This window comes from Zingiber officinale, chromosome 1B (assembly GCF_018446385.1).
Source record: "Zingiber officinale cultivar Zhangliang chromosome 1B, Zo_v1.1, whole genome shotgun sequence".
Lineage (NCBI taxonomy): Eukaryota > Viridiplantae > Streptophyta > Magnoliopsida > Zingiberales > Zingiberaceae > Zingiber > Zingiber officinale.
The window spans coordinates 52,338,950-52,352,264 of record NC_055986.1 but is presented as its reverse complement, the minus strand read 5'-3'; the positions used below and the strand labels follow the sequence as shown (position 1 = coordinate 52,352,264).

At 34.6% G+C, this 13,315-nt stretch overlaps 1 protein-coding gene across 3 annotated transcripts; it reads left to right on the top strand.

Annotated features, from left to right (window-relative positions):
• Window positions 1–4,484: 4,484 nt before the first annotated feature.
• Window positions 4,485–12,634, top strand: LOC122056553 (DNA topoisomerase 1 beta-like). Of its 3 annotated transcripts, none has more exons than XM_042618559.1 (16): window positions 4,485–4,886; window positions 5,493–6,803; window positions 7,015–7,209; window positions 7,903–7,983; window positions 8,644–8,703; window positions 8,838–8,932; window positions 9,050–9,206; window positions 9,830–9,955; window positions 10,535–10,627; window positions 10,691–10,781; window positions 10,866–11,020; window positions 11,406–11,474; window positions 11,555–11,644; window positions 11,729–11,832; window positions 11,915–12,083; window positions 12,210–12,634. In XM_042618559.1, the coding sequence occupies exons 2-16, from the start codon at window positions 5,562–5,564 to the stop codon at window positions 12,276–12,278; spliced, it is 2,796 nt and encodes a 931-aa protein (XP_042474493.1). In that variant the 5' UTR covers window positions 4,485–4,886; window positions 5,493–5,561; the 3' UTR covers window positions 12,279–12,634. The 3 variants fall into 3 exon arrangements, with proteins under 3 accessions (XP_042474493.1, XP_042474500.1, XP_042474507.1); XM_042618566.1 differs by lacking the exon at window positions 4,485–4,886 and adding an exon at window positions 5,266–5,325; XM_042618573.1 differs by lacking the exons at window positions 4,485–4,886; window positions 5,493–6,803; window positions 7,015–7,209 and having other exon boundaries at window positions 8,838–8,969.
• Window positions 12,635–13,315: the final 681 nt, after the last annotated feature.

Sequence of the window (13,315 nt, the reverse complement as noted above, 5' to 3'; positions counted from 1 at the left end):
TCACATGAGGCGAATCATCATCCTCTAAGTCTAAGGTCGAAGCTTTTTTTGGATTAGCCCTAATGGCTAACCATCAAAAAGAAGATGAAAGCAACTTAGAGATGAACATCGATGAAGGGGGAGGATCATCAGAAGAAAGCTGCGATGAAGGGGGAGCACCAGAACATAAGGTAAGTGAGGTACATGCACTATCTCTCAAACAGTCTTTTAATTTTATTAAAATTCTTTCAAAGGATTTGGTAAAATTAGAAAAAGAAAACATTGATTTGAAAAAATAATTAGATAGCTTAAAATTAGAAAATGAAAGATTAAAAGAAAAAGTGAAATTATTCAAACAAAATTATGCATGCACAAATACCTCTAATTATTCAAATGTTAGATCTATCGATAAGCGAAACTAGTACTTACGATTTCACAGGGGTCAAATTAGAAAGATCCCAAGAAATTATGTACCTCCAAAATTTCTGATTAATCCAGTAGGAAGAAATTTATATTGAGTTTCAAGATCATGCTTAGACTAAATTATTTTAATTTTTAAAAGGGTAAAATGTCAGAAAGGAAATTAAATATTAATTTCTTTAAAAGGTCGTGTTTAAGAAAGTGGTTGTTGCTCTAATATCCAAGAATATCTAGTATCTCGTCATAGCCTGGAAGCCAATTATTAGAACACATGTTTAATTGACTAACTAACAAGTTAAATTCTTTTATGTCAAAGTATGTCTTTATGATTTTTTTTAAAAAAAATTGTTCAAAATTTTGTTTGAAATTATTTAGAAATTATTTTTTAACTATCCCTAAAATTGAATTTCAAAATTTTATAACTTTCTATCTTACTTTTCCCTATTTTTTGATGTGATCAAAAGGGGAGGAATAGGTACAAGTTTAGGGGGAGTGAGGGACATTTTTTTTCACATTTTATTAGTCCAACATGTCACATTAAAAATGCATTTTAATGCTTAACTTAATTTTGCAATTAATTTTGCAATTTCTTTAAAAAAAACTTATGTTAGTGCAATTTGGTTATTTTTTTTATCCTAACTTGAACTTGAGTTGATACACATCAAAAAGGGAGAGATTGTTGGATCCCGTGGTAGTTTTGATGTGATCAACTAAGTTGAATTGGGTCCTGTTGTGTTTGATTCTTGTGTCTAAGTGTGCAGGAGTTTTAGGAACATAAGAAGTCGAGTAAAAGATGCAGCTAGTGAGAAGGATGGCACGGGAAGGGAGCCGATGGGCTCGGTGCATCTGAGGGACGAGGTGCTGCGGAAGATTACACCGATGGACGAGAAGGACGTACGCGATGTTCTGAGGTACGAGAAGCTGGAGCGGAAGCCTGCTTGAAGAGAAGACCAAGAAATGAGTTTGGGTGAGCCCTATCCTGGATGGTCGCGATCACCCAGGCAATCATAGCAGCAGAAGAGCAAAATGAAGGCTGGAAATATTGCTAGAGGTGCCTTCAAAGGGAGTTGAAGATGCCTCCATGCACCTCCACGCGCCTCCGCACCTTCACTGTGGAAGGCGCCTTCCAGGTCTATGGAAGGCGCCTTCGACCAGATAGATTTTACCGTAGGTAGTGGATAAACTTTTATCCACTAGCGCATCGCTAGAGGTGCCTTCTAGCTCTATGGAAGGTGCTCTCAAGTTACGGATAAGATTTCCCAGGGATTATAAAAAGACCCCGGACCTAGGAAATAAATAACAACTCTGGTTTTAATTTCCTAACAACTTTATAAGCTTTCAACGAGTGTAAGAGGCTTCTCCGCCTTCAACGAAGGAGATTTTCTTTTAGTGCTTTCATTAGTCTTGGATTAATAACCACCTAGGTTATAACCAAGTAAATCTGGTACCTTGTCTTTAAGTTGTTATTTTCATTTATTATTATAGTTGCTTTTAATTAGAGTTGAAAGAATGGGAAAGGTTTTTATTTATTTTTTTAAGCAATTCACCCCCTCTTGCCGACCCTACTGCACCAACAATGTAAACACTTTGCTTTGATTTATGCATGTTTTCTATCTTGTTGCTATAATATGTTGGATTGTGGTTCGGATCTACTGTTTTAACATGATCTCGGTGCCAAAAGTACTAAATTTGTATCCAATGAGGGTTTAGGGATAAACTAAAAGAAGAACCTGATCCTCCAACCTGTAAACGATCGTGATGCTGAGACTCAGATATGAAAGTACAACTTGGCTTGCCGCGAGGAACCCTAGGCAATCATAGAACTTAATGAATCATACCTAATACATTCAACGGTTAGGGTTGGTATGTCATTGTAGAAGCAAAAGTTCACATCATATATCTTAGGATTGTTTACCTACACGAGTCCATATTAAGGACAAGAATTAAGACAATGATTAAGTGTTTGCTAGCATTGAAGTGAAACTGAAATCTTAGGATCATTCTCTCTAACTGTCTTTCCTCTCTCTACTTGCTTTGATCACATTCTGGCTTGCTTTTGTGATCTCTCTGAATTCTCTCTCTCTCTCTCACCCTCTCACTTCTCTTTCACATTTAGATTCAGATTTGTGATCATGACAACTAACACTTTTGATTTGGTCCAGCCTATTAAGTTTGATTTGTAAGCTAATACTCAATCTCATTCCTGTGGATTTAATCTTATTATTACTTGATGACACTTCCATGCACTTGCGGATTTACCCACACATTCTCGATTTCTATAGCTCGCACACATCAATTTTCTCCCAATAATGGCAACGAAAAAACCTAATTTGCTTCCATACTTTGTATTCTTCGCTAATAAGGCAAAAAACTTGAAATGTAGGTAAAACCTAGCTTATCCATTACTATATTCAACAGATATATATCAATTCGCTCATCCAATTGGAATTGAATGCAAAATCCTAAGCTCATTCTTAAAAGACGAGAATAAGCTAATCCTAAGCTCTGATACCAATTGAAAGCATTATAGATGCATTGGAATGAAACCACATGATGCATCTATGGATCTAGTTATCTATCATCAATAAGGCAAAAAAAAATTGAAATCGATTCCAATGGCATATGAAGGGCTGATTTGAATCCATCGCTAAAGTCATTGCTTCTTACGAGTTCCTACAAGTATGGAATGATCTTCTACAGAAATGGGCAGCAACCGATCTTGGTCTCAATGGAAAAGAGTCCAAGGGAGAAGAAGCTCTCTTGAATCCAATGCTCAAGAAGATGCCCAAATCAATCAAGCTTTTTCTTTATATACCAAACTCATCTTATAGGGATCATCCACAATGAAGTTCAGACCTATTAATAAGTCATCAATGTTCACGAATTAGGTTATTGAATTTACATATTAAATCCACATCTAATAATCTAAATCCCTCTTTATACTACAAGCATTAGATCACTTAATCAGGATTGATCCTTAATGACAATGGTTGTTGGTGTTAATTCAAATGTAAGCCCACCAAATGAAGCTTAAACGCTTCAATGAGTGTATATTTGATGATCTTGTTGGAAATATAGTTTTTTCGCTTATCGTTAGATTTGACTATGGCATTTTGAAAGTTTGACAATTTAGCTTAAATTATGTATTTGATATTGGTGCATCGAACATGCAACTTTGTATCAAATTGATGAAAAGCTTAGATGATTGAAGTTGTAGATCTAGTAAGAAGCCATAGTAAATTGAGGACTCACGGATGGGTTTTGAACTTAGAGGAAGACCTAAAAGAATATATGAAACCTATGTAATCTTGGTATTTATTCTTGGGTTAGATTATATTTAATGTTGCAATTGCTTAAGAAGAGAATTGATTTAGTTGTTTAAGCCTTGTGATATTAGGAGGTTCTTAAGTCATGTGTGTCAACTAACTCAGTTCTCGAACTTTAGGTCTATTGGCTCATAAGAACTAGTTAGAGGGAGTAAATAGATAGTTAAAAAAAATCTCACACAAACTCAAATCAATTAATTCGCAATCAATGCATTACCAATGCAATGGAATAAATAATAATAATAATAATAATAATAAATTTAATATGACTTAAGATATTACAATGTCGAGTCCAGTGGAGTAAAATTGGTTGAGTAAATGTTTTCTTATAAATATTAGCATTTTTTGAGTAAATGATAAACTTTCTCAAAAAGTTCCGTAATATCTATATAAATCAACCTCAACTTAAGTTCGAATCGGAATCAACTTTAAAAAAAATCAAGCTAAACTTAAACAATTAATTAATTGTAAACTTGACTCAATTCAATTTACTTAAACAAGAGTTTAGTTAGTCTTCTAAGTGGGGAGAAGAGTCAGAAATAAAATAAACTGATCATTTTATGATTTTCTTCGGATTTTTTTAATTTTTTTTCTAAATTGCTTAAAACATTTTCTCAAAACCCTTTCAAGATCAAAGTATCACAAAAACAAAAACAAAAAAAACTCCATTTAATGTCTCGGAACTAAGTTTGGTAATTTTTCACATCCCAACCGGGCAAATAATTCGATAAGCAATTCCGTAAAAGATAAGGGGGTTGCTGCAAGTTTTGATCTTCCCCTTCCCCTCACTGCATTTTGGGAGCAAAGCGAGAAGGTCGAAACAGAACGGCGAGCTAGCGAATTGATCATGCGAGAGAGTCTTGATCATCCCTGAACCAGAAGAGGCGACAATCTCGCTGCGGGTATCGGATAGAAAGAGGGATTGCTAAAAGCTGAGAGACACACGTACACAGAGATAAAGGGAGGAGAATAGGCAAGTTGAGTCATTACTCAACACAACCCTAATCGCCTCCCAGCACTATAATTCTTCGACTAGGAGCTGAATCTCGCTGCAGTAATCGTTTCTCGGACTCACAGTCATCCCAGGTTGCGCCTTGGGAGATACCTGTTCACTCCAAAAGACCACAATTTGCGGGGCCATTCTTGTCCTCTGTTCGATAGGTATGCTAGAAAGGGTAATTTTTTCTCGAATTGCTGCAGTTAGTTGGTTTCCCTGTGTATTTTGTGGCTTTATCGCTCGAAGGTGAATGTTTTATGATTTGGGATTTGCGTACATTGTATTTCCATTTCGAATGTTTTATTCATTTGTTCGGCATGACGTTTTCCGGTCAAAGTGATGGTTATGGATGCCATTGGTGGTCTCTGGATTTCTTGAAGAAAGTGTTTATCTTACACCACAATTGTTTAGCTGGACGGGATTTATTTGTCTTCTAACTGATGGATAATGGTCGTACATGTTGTATCTTTTGGGGTGTACATTAAAAGCAGCATATATATATATATATATATATATATATATATATATATATATATATATCAAGCTGATGCTATCTCAACTGGTAAAGTGTAGGTCGAAGCACCAATGTGACCCCAAAAATATGTAAGTTGAGTAGCAAGGATTACATGATTTGGCGATCTGTTTCTGGTCCATTGTTAAATTCTAAACACACCATAAGCTATTTGCACAATTTGCACCATTTATTGTTTGTCTATTGACATCATTATTTCCAATATTATTTTTACTTCTAAATCTTTTTTATATTTCAGGTTGAATTTGGTCTACTTGCTCAAACTAAGATATTGCTAATGCCAGTTGATGGTTGTATCAATTAAGTTATGAATGATAGCGAAGAAGATGATGATGCACCTATTATTTTTAGGAGGTCAAACTCTTTGTTAAAACAAGGTCACTCAACCTCTTCTTTGAAGAAAACAACTGCTCAAAAGGATTCCAGCTCTATTTTTCATCAATTTGTGCAAAATGATAGCAGCTCACATAAGCAAAATGCAACATCACTCCCTAAGGCATCTAGTGAGAAGCCTATGGCAGGATCAAATATTGGATCTTTGCTACCTGCCCAGTCAACTAATTCATCTCATGATAAATTAACAACAAATGATAGGAGGCCAAAGCATGAGGATGAGCTATCTGATTCAGATGATGATAAACCATTAAGTCATAGACATAATTCTGTTTCAGCAATAGTTCAGAGAAAATGTTCTGTGGACTCAGAGAAAACACATATACATTCTTCACATCTTATTGTTGAAGGTAGGAGCACTGAAAAGATGGACTTGGTGGACAATCCAACCATAAAGAGTGAGAATTCTGATGATGACAAACCATTGAGTGTCAAATATTCAGGAGTAATCAACAGAAGTGCCTTTTCACATGCTGCAGAGGCTCCTCAAAAACCAAAGCCTTCTTCACTTAAATCCATGAAGTTGACTTCCAATACCAGTGAAGAAACAGATGATTCAGAAGATGCAAAACCACTTCTTTCTAGGTTTCAGTCTAATGTTATTGGTGTTTCTTCCGCGAAAGTCTCCAATGGACCTGAGAAGCCTTTGTCTTCTAAATTGAAGTTAAATGGTTCTAACAAGAAGGGCATAAGCAGTAAGACAACTGCTCCCAAAGGTGGAGAAAAGCGACCTCTTAGTGATGCCAATCCTGCAGAATCTTCATCAAGTAAGAAAGCAAAGCTAACAGGTACCTCTGTTTCTGCCAAAGTTAAACAGGAGGTTTCTGTTAGTAAAGAAAGTAAAGAAGATGATAATGATCACACACCAATTGCACAACGAATGAAGAAGTCACCGTCTTCTAATAGTGCATCAATCAACCAGAATACATTGCTGAAAACTGCTAGTTCATCATTCAAGAAAAGTAATCTTACAATGAATAAAAAGAGGGATTCTAAATTCTCAAAGTCATTGAAGGCCCCTGTTGGATCTGGTGGGGAGCAGAAATGGACTACCTTGCAACACAATGGTGTTATATTTCCCCCTCTATACAAGCCTCATGGGATTAAAATGCTTTATAAGGGACAACCAGTTGATTTGACTCCTGAACAAGAAGAGGTTAGCTTTAAAGATTTTCTGAACTTGTCTTATTATTATGATGTTGTTTCTCTGGTATTCTTTTACTTCTTACAGCAATTGTATTTGTTTGTTAAAAAGTGCAATAGTTTGTTGTCGAACTACATCGAGTTTTGGTTAATTTCAATTGTGAACTCTAGTTTTGGTTAATTACAATTGTGAACTCAACTTTTAAAAATTCCTGGCGCTACAGGTGGCGACAATGTTTGCTGTCATGAAAGACACAGATTATGCCCTGAAAAAACAATTTATCAAAAACTTTATGGATGATTGGCGACTAATACTTGGTAAAAATCACATCATTAAGAAGTTTGAGGACTGTGATTTTACCCCAATATATGAATGGCATCTAAAGGAGAAGGAGAAGAAGAAGCAGATGACTTCTGAGGTAAATTATGCTCCATTTATCCAGAAGTAGGATGATGACTCAATTATGTCATAGGAGATAGACACTTTTGTTGTAGTGTGCTCTGCATTTTGACTCTGGCATTATCTTATAACAAGAATAGGTTTTTGCTATTTCTTCAAAGTCATACTTATAGTATTGTTCATAAAGTTTATGGAACTAGTGCTAATACAAAAAAAATTCAGATGTCACCACACATTTCTATATGGCCCTTTGTCCCTTATTGTCAGTTGACCAGTGAAATGATTTTCTTGAATTACAAAAACCTCTTTTTATCTCTCTATTTTCATATTATAATTTGTATTAATTCATGATTTAGCTTCTTGTTTATCTGTTTCACAAAGGGTTTTATCAGACCTACAACCTTCATGAACTTTCATCTGTATGTCTAGTTAAAGATGACGGTAGATTTACATTTATGTTAGGAATATTATTTTTAGAAGCTACCAATGATATGGTGACTAATGGTTATTTACCATCCTGGTTTAGTTTCTGATTAGAAATTATCTTGGAATAAATTCATTTTTTTCTTTTAGTATAGTTTATGAAAATTATATTTTGGGACCAATCACTTGAATTATACTTTGTTTGGCCACTTGCATGCTTTTTGCTATTTCCAGAATTAAGTATTATTTTTATTGGAAAGTAGACATTGTGTCTATACTTCTTATGTAGGAAAAGAAGGCTGCAAAGGAAGAAAAATTGAAGCAAGAAGAGAAGTATATGTGGGCTATTGTTGATGGTGTGAAAGAGAAGGTTTCCTCTAATGATAATTTTGCTACGTTTTTGTTTTATATATGATATGAAGCTATAGATAAATTGCTTTATGCTGCATTTGGCACAACTGAATTGACAGCAAAAACTTGAACTTGATTTAAGCTAATAGCTTTTGAGTTTGAATTAAGATTTTATGATCTGAGCACTGTTGAGGATTGTGAATTTATTATTTATGTGTTTTTTGGGTGGAAAATAATTCTTCGGAGCATGTTTTATGTAGCATGAAGCTTCCCATGCAACATATGGTTGATACTCTACCATGAACTTCTAAGTCATTGACTCATTGTGACCAACAGCGAGAGAAACAACAACGAGCCATGAAATCCTTATAGATTTGTGACTTGGTTTTACAATGGCTGTTTGAGCCTAATGTGATTCCAACTTGCTTTTTTTCATCCAGGCTTGCACCCAACGCTGGCAGTTTTCAATCCTTCCTATATGTTTCTTAAAGCAATTCCAACTTGATTTCTTAGGATTAATTATAGTAGGAAATTGTTTACTCATGAATGCATGATATCTTTGTTATTATTCCAATGCCTCCTGATGCTTCCTTCAAGTGTTGTACGTCAATATTAGTGATGCGTATAAACTCTCCTATGTTATTTTTATGCTGACTACTAGTGAATTGGTCTATTTTAGGTTGGAAACTTTAGAGTAGAACCACCAGGGTTATTTCGTGGTCGAGGAGAGCATCCAAAGGTCATATTTCCTTGTCACTATATCTACTTTAATTGTTTCTGGTTGACTTTGTCAAATTCAATTCCACGATTTCTGTTTATTTTTCCACTAAATTACTGTTCCACTAAATTACTGTTGGTTTGCTGTGATTATAGATGGGAAAGTTGAAAAAGAGAATTAGGCCAACAGATATTACCATCAATATAGGAAAAGATGTACCAATTCCCAAATGTCCAATACCTGGTGAAAGGTAATGTTATTAACAGAGCAAAACTTGAGCTAAGCAGGTACCAGATGGATCAAACTTGTTGGTAAAACTTCTGACAATCAAATTACATTTACAAATGGTCAATCTTATATTTTTCAGATGGAAAGAAGTAAAACATGATAATACTGTCACGTGGTTGGCATTCTGGAATGATCCCATAAATCCAAAAGAGTTCAAATATGTCTTTCTGGCAGCAAGTAGTTCATTGAAAGGGCAAAGTGACAAAGAGAAATATGAGAAATCCAGGTTGTTGAAGGTATACAGTTTGTCTCTCTCTCTCTCTCTCTCTCTCTCTCTCTCTCTCTCTCTCTTTTCCCCTTGAATGGCCAATTTAAGTGAATTTGAAGGTTTCAATTTCAAAAGATATATGTCACTTTTACTTGCCTTCTCTTTTCACTAATAAATATCAATCTTTATTCAGTCTTCTCTCTGAAAACTTCTCCTTAACTCCCCTTATCTCTCCAAGGAATATTGAACTATATTTAAATTGAGGAGAGTTAAGCAAGATGGTATTTTTTTAAGTAATCTTTTGTAACACAGGCCGAGTTTTCATCAGTCCCACTTAAGTATTAGCTCAAAGTTTGACAGGGAAGGGGAGCTTAATTTCAACCTGGTTACTAGTATCTTCAAAATAATGAGTATCTTAGTTTTTTTTTCAGTGTCATTTTTCTATTTGTAGGACTCTTTTGATTTTTTGTGGCAAACATTGTATCAATTGGTATTATGCTTCAACTCAAGGGGAGTATTAATATTAATAGTTTAGTCCCACATTGGTTATTATTTCATTAGGTATTATGTTTAATCTATAGGGTGTAATTGCTTACTTTGCTATTGAATAATACACTTTTGTTCCTCTCAGTTATGCTATTTGTATTGCAGGATTATATACAAGATATTCGGGCAAACTATACAAGAGATTTTAATAGTAAAGATCCAACAAAGAGGCAAATATCAGTGGCGACCTACCTTATTGATAAGCTGGCACTCAGGGCTGGCAATGAAAAGGTATAAATCCTGTGGCAAGGTGTAATAGGTTCTTTGTTTTTCTATATTGTGATCCTTGATTGTTTTTGTGTTTTTCCCTTCCATTTCTAAATTATCTGGGTAGCTCATGTTGTGTTTCTTAATATTAGACCACACTGATCCACCTGTTTTATCATTCCAATGAGATTAGCTGAATTCTGCTTTTTTGCTTCTGAAGATATTGGCAATTACACAATTAGATTGTATATATCCATACTGATATGCTAGGTATAGTTCCAAAGTTGCAATCATATACCTGTATGGCCATTTGCTTGTTTTCATGATGTATATTTTCTTTCAAGAGAAAGGGAGCCTTGGCGCAATGGTAAAGTTGTTGTCATGTGATCAAAAAGGTCACCGGTTCGAATTCTGGAAACAGTCTCTTGCAAAAAGCAGGGTAAGACTGCGTACAATGGATCCTTCCCCGGAACCCCGCATGGCGGGAGCTTCGTGCACTGAGCTGCCCTTTTTTTTTATATATTTTCTTTCAAGAGCAATTAATTATAATATACATCATATGGCTAAGTCTAAGTTCATCCTTTTTCATATAAATTTGTACAGGATGATGATGAGGCTGATGATGAGGCTGATACTGTTGGTTGCTGCACTTTAAAGGTCGAGAACGTTGAGTTAGTTCCTCCAAATAAATTGAAGGTAGTATAACACACTTCTATGTTTCTCAACATATTTTATGAATGAACATTTTGTTTTCTTTAGTTTGACTTCTTAGGTAAAGATTCTATTAGATACTTAAACACAGTGGAGGTTGAACCACCTGTTTATACAGCAATTGGTGATTTTCGAACTGGTGAGTTGACTTCAAAATTTTTCCTTAGTTCAGATTCTTATCAACAGGGTGTCGGGACATTATTAATATTGTTTTTTTTGTTAGCCAAAAAGAGCAACGGAAGTAAGAAAGACAAGGTTGATGATCTCTTTGACTTGCTGGATACAAGTAAACTCAATGCACACCTGAAGGAACTCATGCCTGGACTCACTGCAAAAGTGTTTCGTACATACAATGCTTCTATTACCTTGGATGTTATAGTAAGAAACTGACTTCAAATGTTTGTATATGCTTTTCTCCTTGTATGCCCAAGGTTTCAAAAGCTCCGTCAACTCGTTCATTCTCTTACCAATTATTGAAGGTTGATGACGTGGGAAGGATTGCTTGAAAAAAATATCAATTCTTACCACTCTTAAATAAAAAATCTGTTTTTGTGCATTCACAACTTGAAGAATTTTGTAGGACTGTTACATCTTTATGAATTTAGATAGTGCACTTATTAAATCAATCCATTTCTTGTTCTGTACAGTAGTATGAATCCAAATACACACTTGTTTTTTTTGTTTATACTTTATTTTTCATTTCCATCTGTATTCCTAGATTAGTATGGATCACTTGTTTATGTTGATTTTGCAATAATGACAGTTGAATAAGGAAACCAGGGATGGCTCTGTGCCTGAGAAGGTGGCAGTCTATCAACATGCAAACAAAGAGGTAGTTAATACTCTTGTTTTGCCTATTTAGTCGTTGGCTATGAATTGTGGTTATGATTCATCATTTGTTTTCCAATACAGGTTGCAATTATCTGTAATCACCAACGCAGTGTATCAAAGTCTCATGAAACTCAGATGTCTAAGTTGAATGAAAAGATAAATGATTTAAAGGTTTTAAGTTTTTCCACTTCAGTAAATTACAGCCAATTTATATGCTCCCTTTGATTTTTCTCACTCAGTCTGTATTGCAAACAGACCCAAAGAGAGGAATTGACAACAGATTTGAGTAGGGCTAAGTTACGGAAGCCTCCACTTGAAGATAAAGACGGGAAGCCAAAGAAGAACTTGGCCCCTCAAGCGTAATGAACTTAGTGAATTCTTTTGACTTGCACATTTATTTTTCCCCTAAATAACTCTGATCTGATGTGTCTCAACTTGCAGGATCGAGAATAAAATTGCTCAGCTTGATGCCAAGATAGAAAAAATGGAAATGGATAAACAAATAAAAGAGGATCTGAAAACAGTTGCCCTTGGAACATCAAAAATTAATTACCTTGACCTGAGAATATCAGTCGCATGGTGCAAGAGGCATGAAGTGCCAATCGAGAAGGTACCTGATCCCTCTATTTTCCTCTTGCAGCTTATTTTTGCAAGATGTCTCTGTCAAAATTGTCTATTTGAGTACATCAGTAATCCCGCCGCTGTGGCTTTCATTTCTTATCCTTGGTTTTTTCAGATATTCAACAAATCACTACTTGCAAAATTTACATGGGCAATGGATGTTGATCCCAACTTCAGATTCTAGAACATATTTACCCCGATTGATTCTTACACCGGATAGAGAAGTTTTCAGCCATTCAACTCCATTTCAAGTAAATTTCAACAATGCTTCAAGTCGTTTACACATGCAATGGCAGATGTCGCACAACACTCAAATATACATGTACTTTGATTCACAATCATTAGCGCATTCGAGTTCGTTTCCATGATTAAATTAAATGTCCAAAATTGGATTTCCTTCATTAGTTCCCTCCGGATGAACTACCCATATGAGTTTCAGTCATTCTAGACCCAGAAATGTAGCTCATTATAGCGAGGATGTTATCTGACTTTGGAACGTAACTTGAATGAAAACTTTCATCATCTTCCTTCTTTTTCAAAGCCGACGCCATATCTTCCTTTTGACTACTACTCAAATTAAATGACCAGTTAGAATCAAATTTATAATGATTGTATGTTTGGTGCAGCATCAGCACCATACAATTCAAAATGAAATGTTAGTGTAACTTCAAATCATACAATAAAAGAACGTTTTTTTAATTGATATCAGTTTTTTTTTTTTTTAAATCGATTAATCTTAAGGATGATCGAAAATTTTTATTAATCATTAGAATAAATTGAGAGGCGTTTGGTCTCTCCAGATGACTCACTTTCTCATCCTCCTATTTATTGGAGAAAAAATTTCGTATAATTTATATATTTTTTCAAGCCCTCTATTCATTAGAGAGATCCTAAAATTCTTGGGATCTATATTGGGAGGTCTAACTGTTGTATCATAGATTATATCCTTGATCGAGGGCTTAGATATAAATCGATTATAAATGAACAAGATCAATAGTTTGATCAAATTTATTTATGTCACAAATAAATGTATATTTTGTATCCAAACTACAAAGTCTAAATTAACTTGATAGGAAAGTCATTATATAATTAAACTATTAATAAAAATAACAACAATCAAATCTATCCCACTAGATGAAATCAATTATATAGATCATTATATGTCATTGAGCTATATTCTCTACTATATCATTATTTATATTTAAATAAATTTTATTTTAT

Excerpts from the sequence above, each read along its gene's own strand:
- LOC122056553 (XM_042618559.1), top strand. The coding sequence starts at position 5,562 with ATGAATGATAGCGAAGAAGATGATGATGCACCTATTATTTTTAGGAGG. Across the intron at positions 11,021-11,405 it reads CTATTACCTTGGATGTTATA|TTGAATAAGGAAACCAGGGA; the intron begins GTAAGAAACTGA and ends CAATAATGACAG. Across the intron at positions 11,833-11,914 it reads AAGAACTTGGCCCCTCAAGC|GATCGAGAATAAAATTGCTC; the intron begins GTAATGAACTTA and ends CTCAACTTGCAG.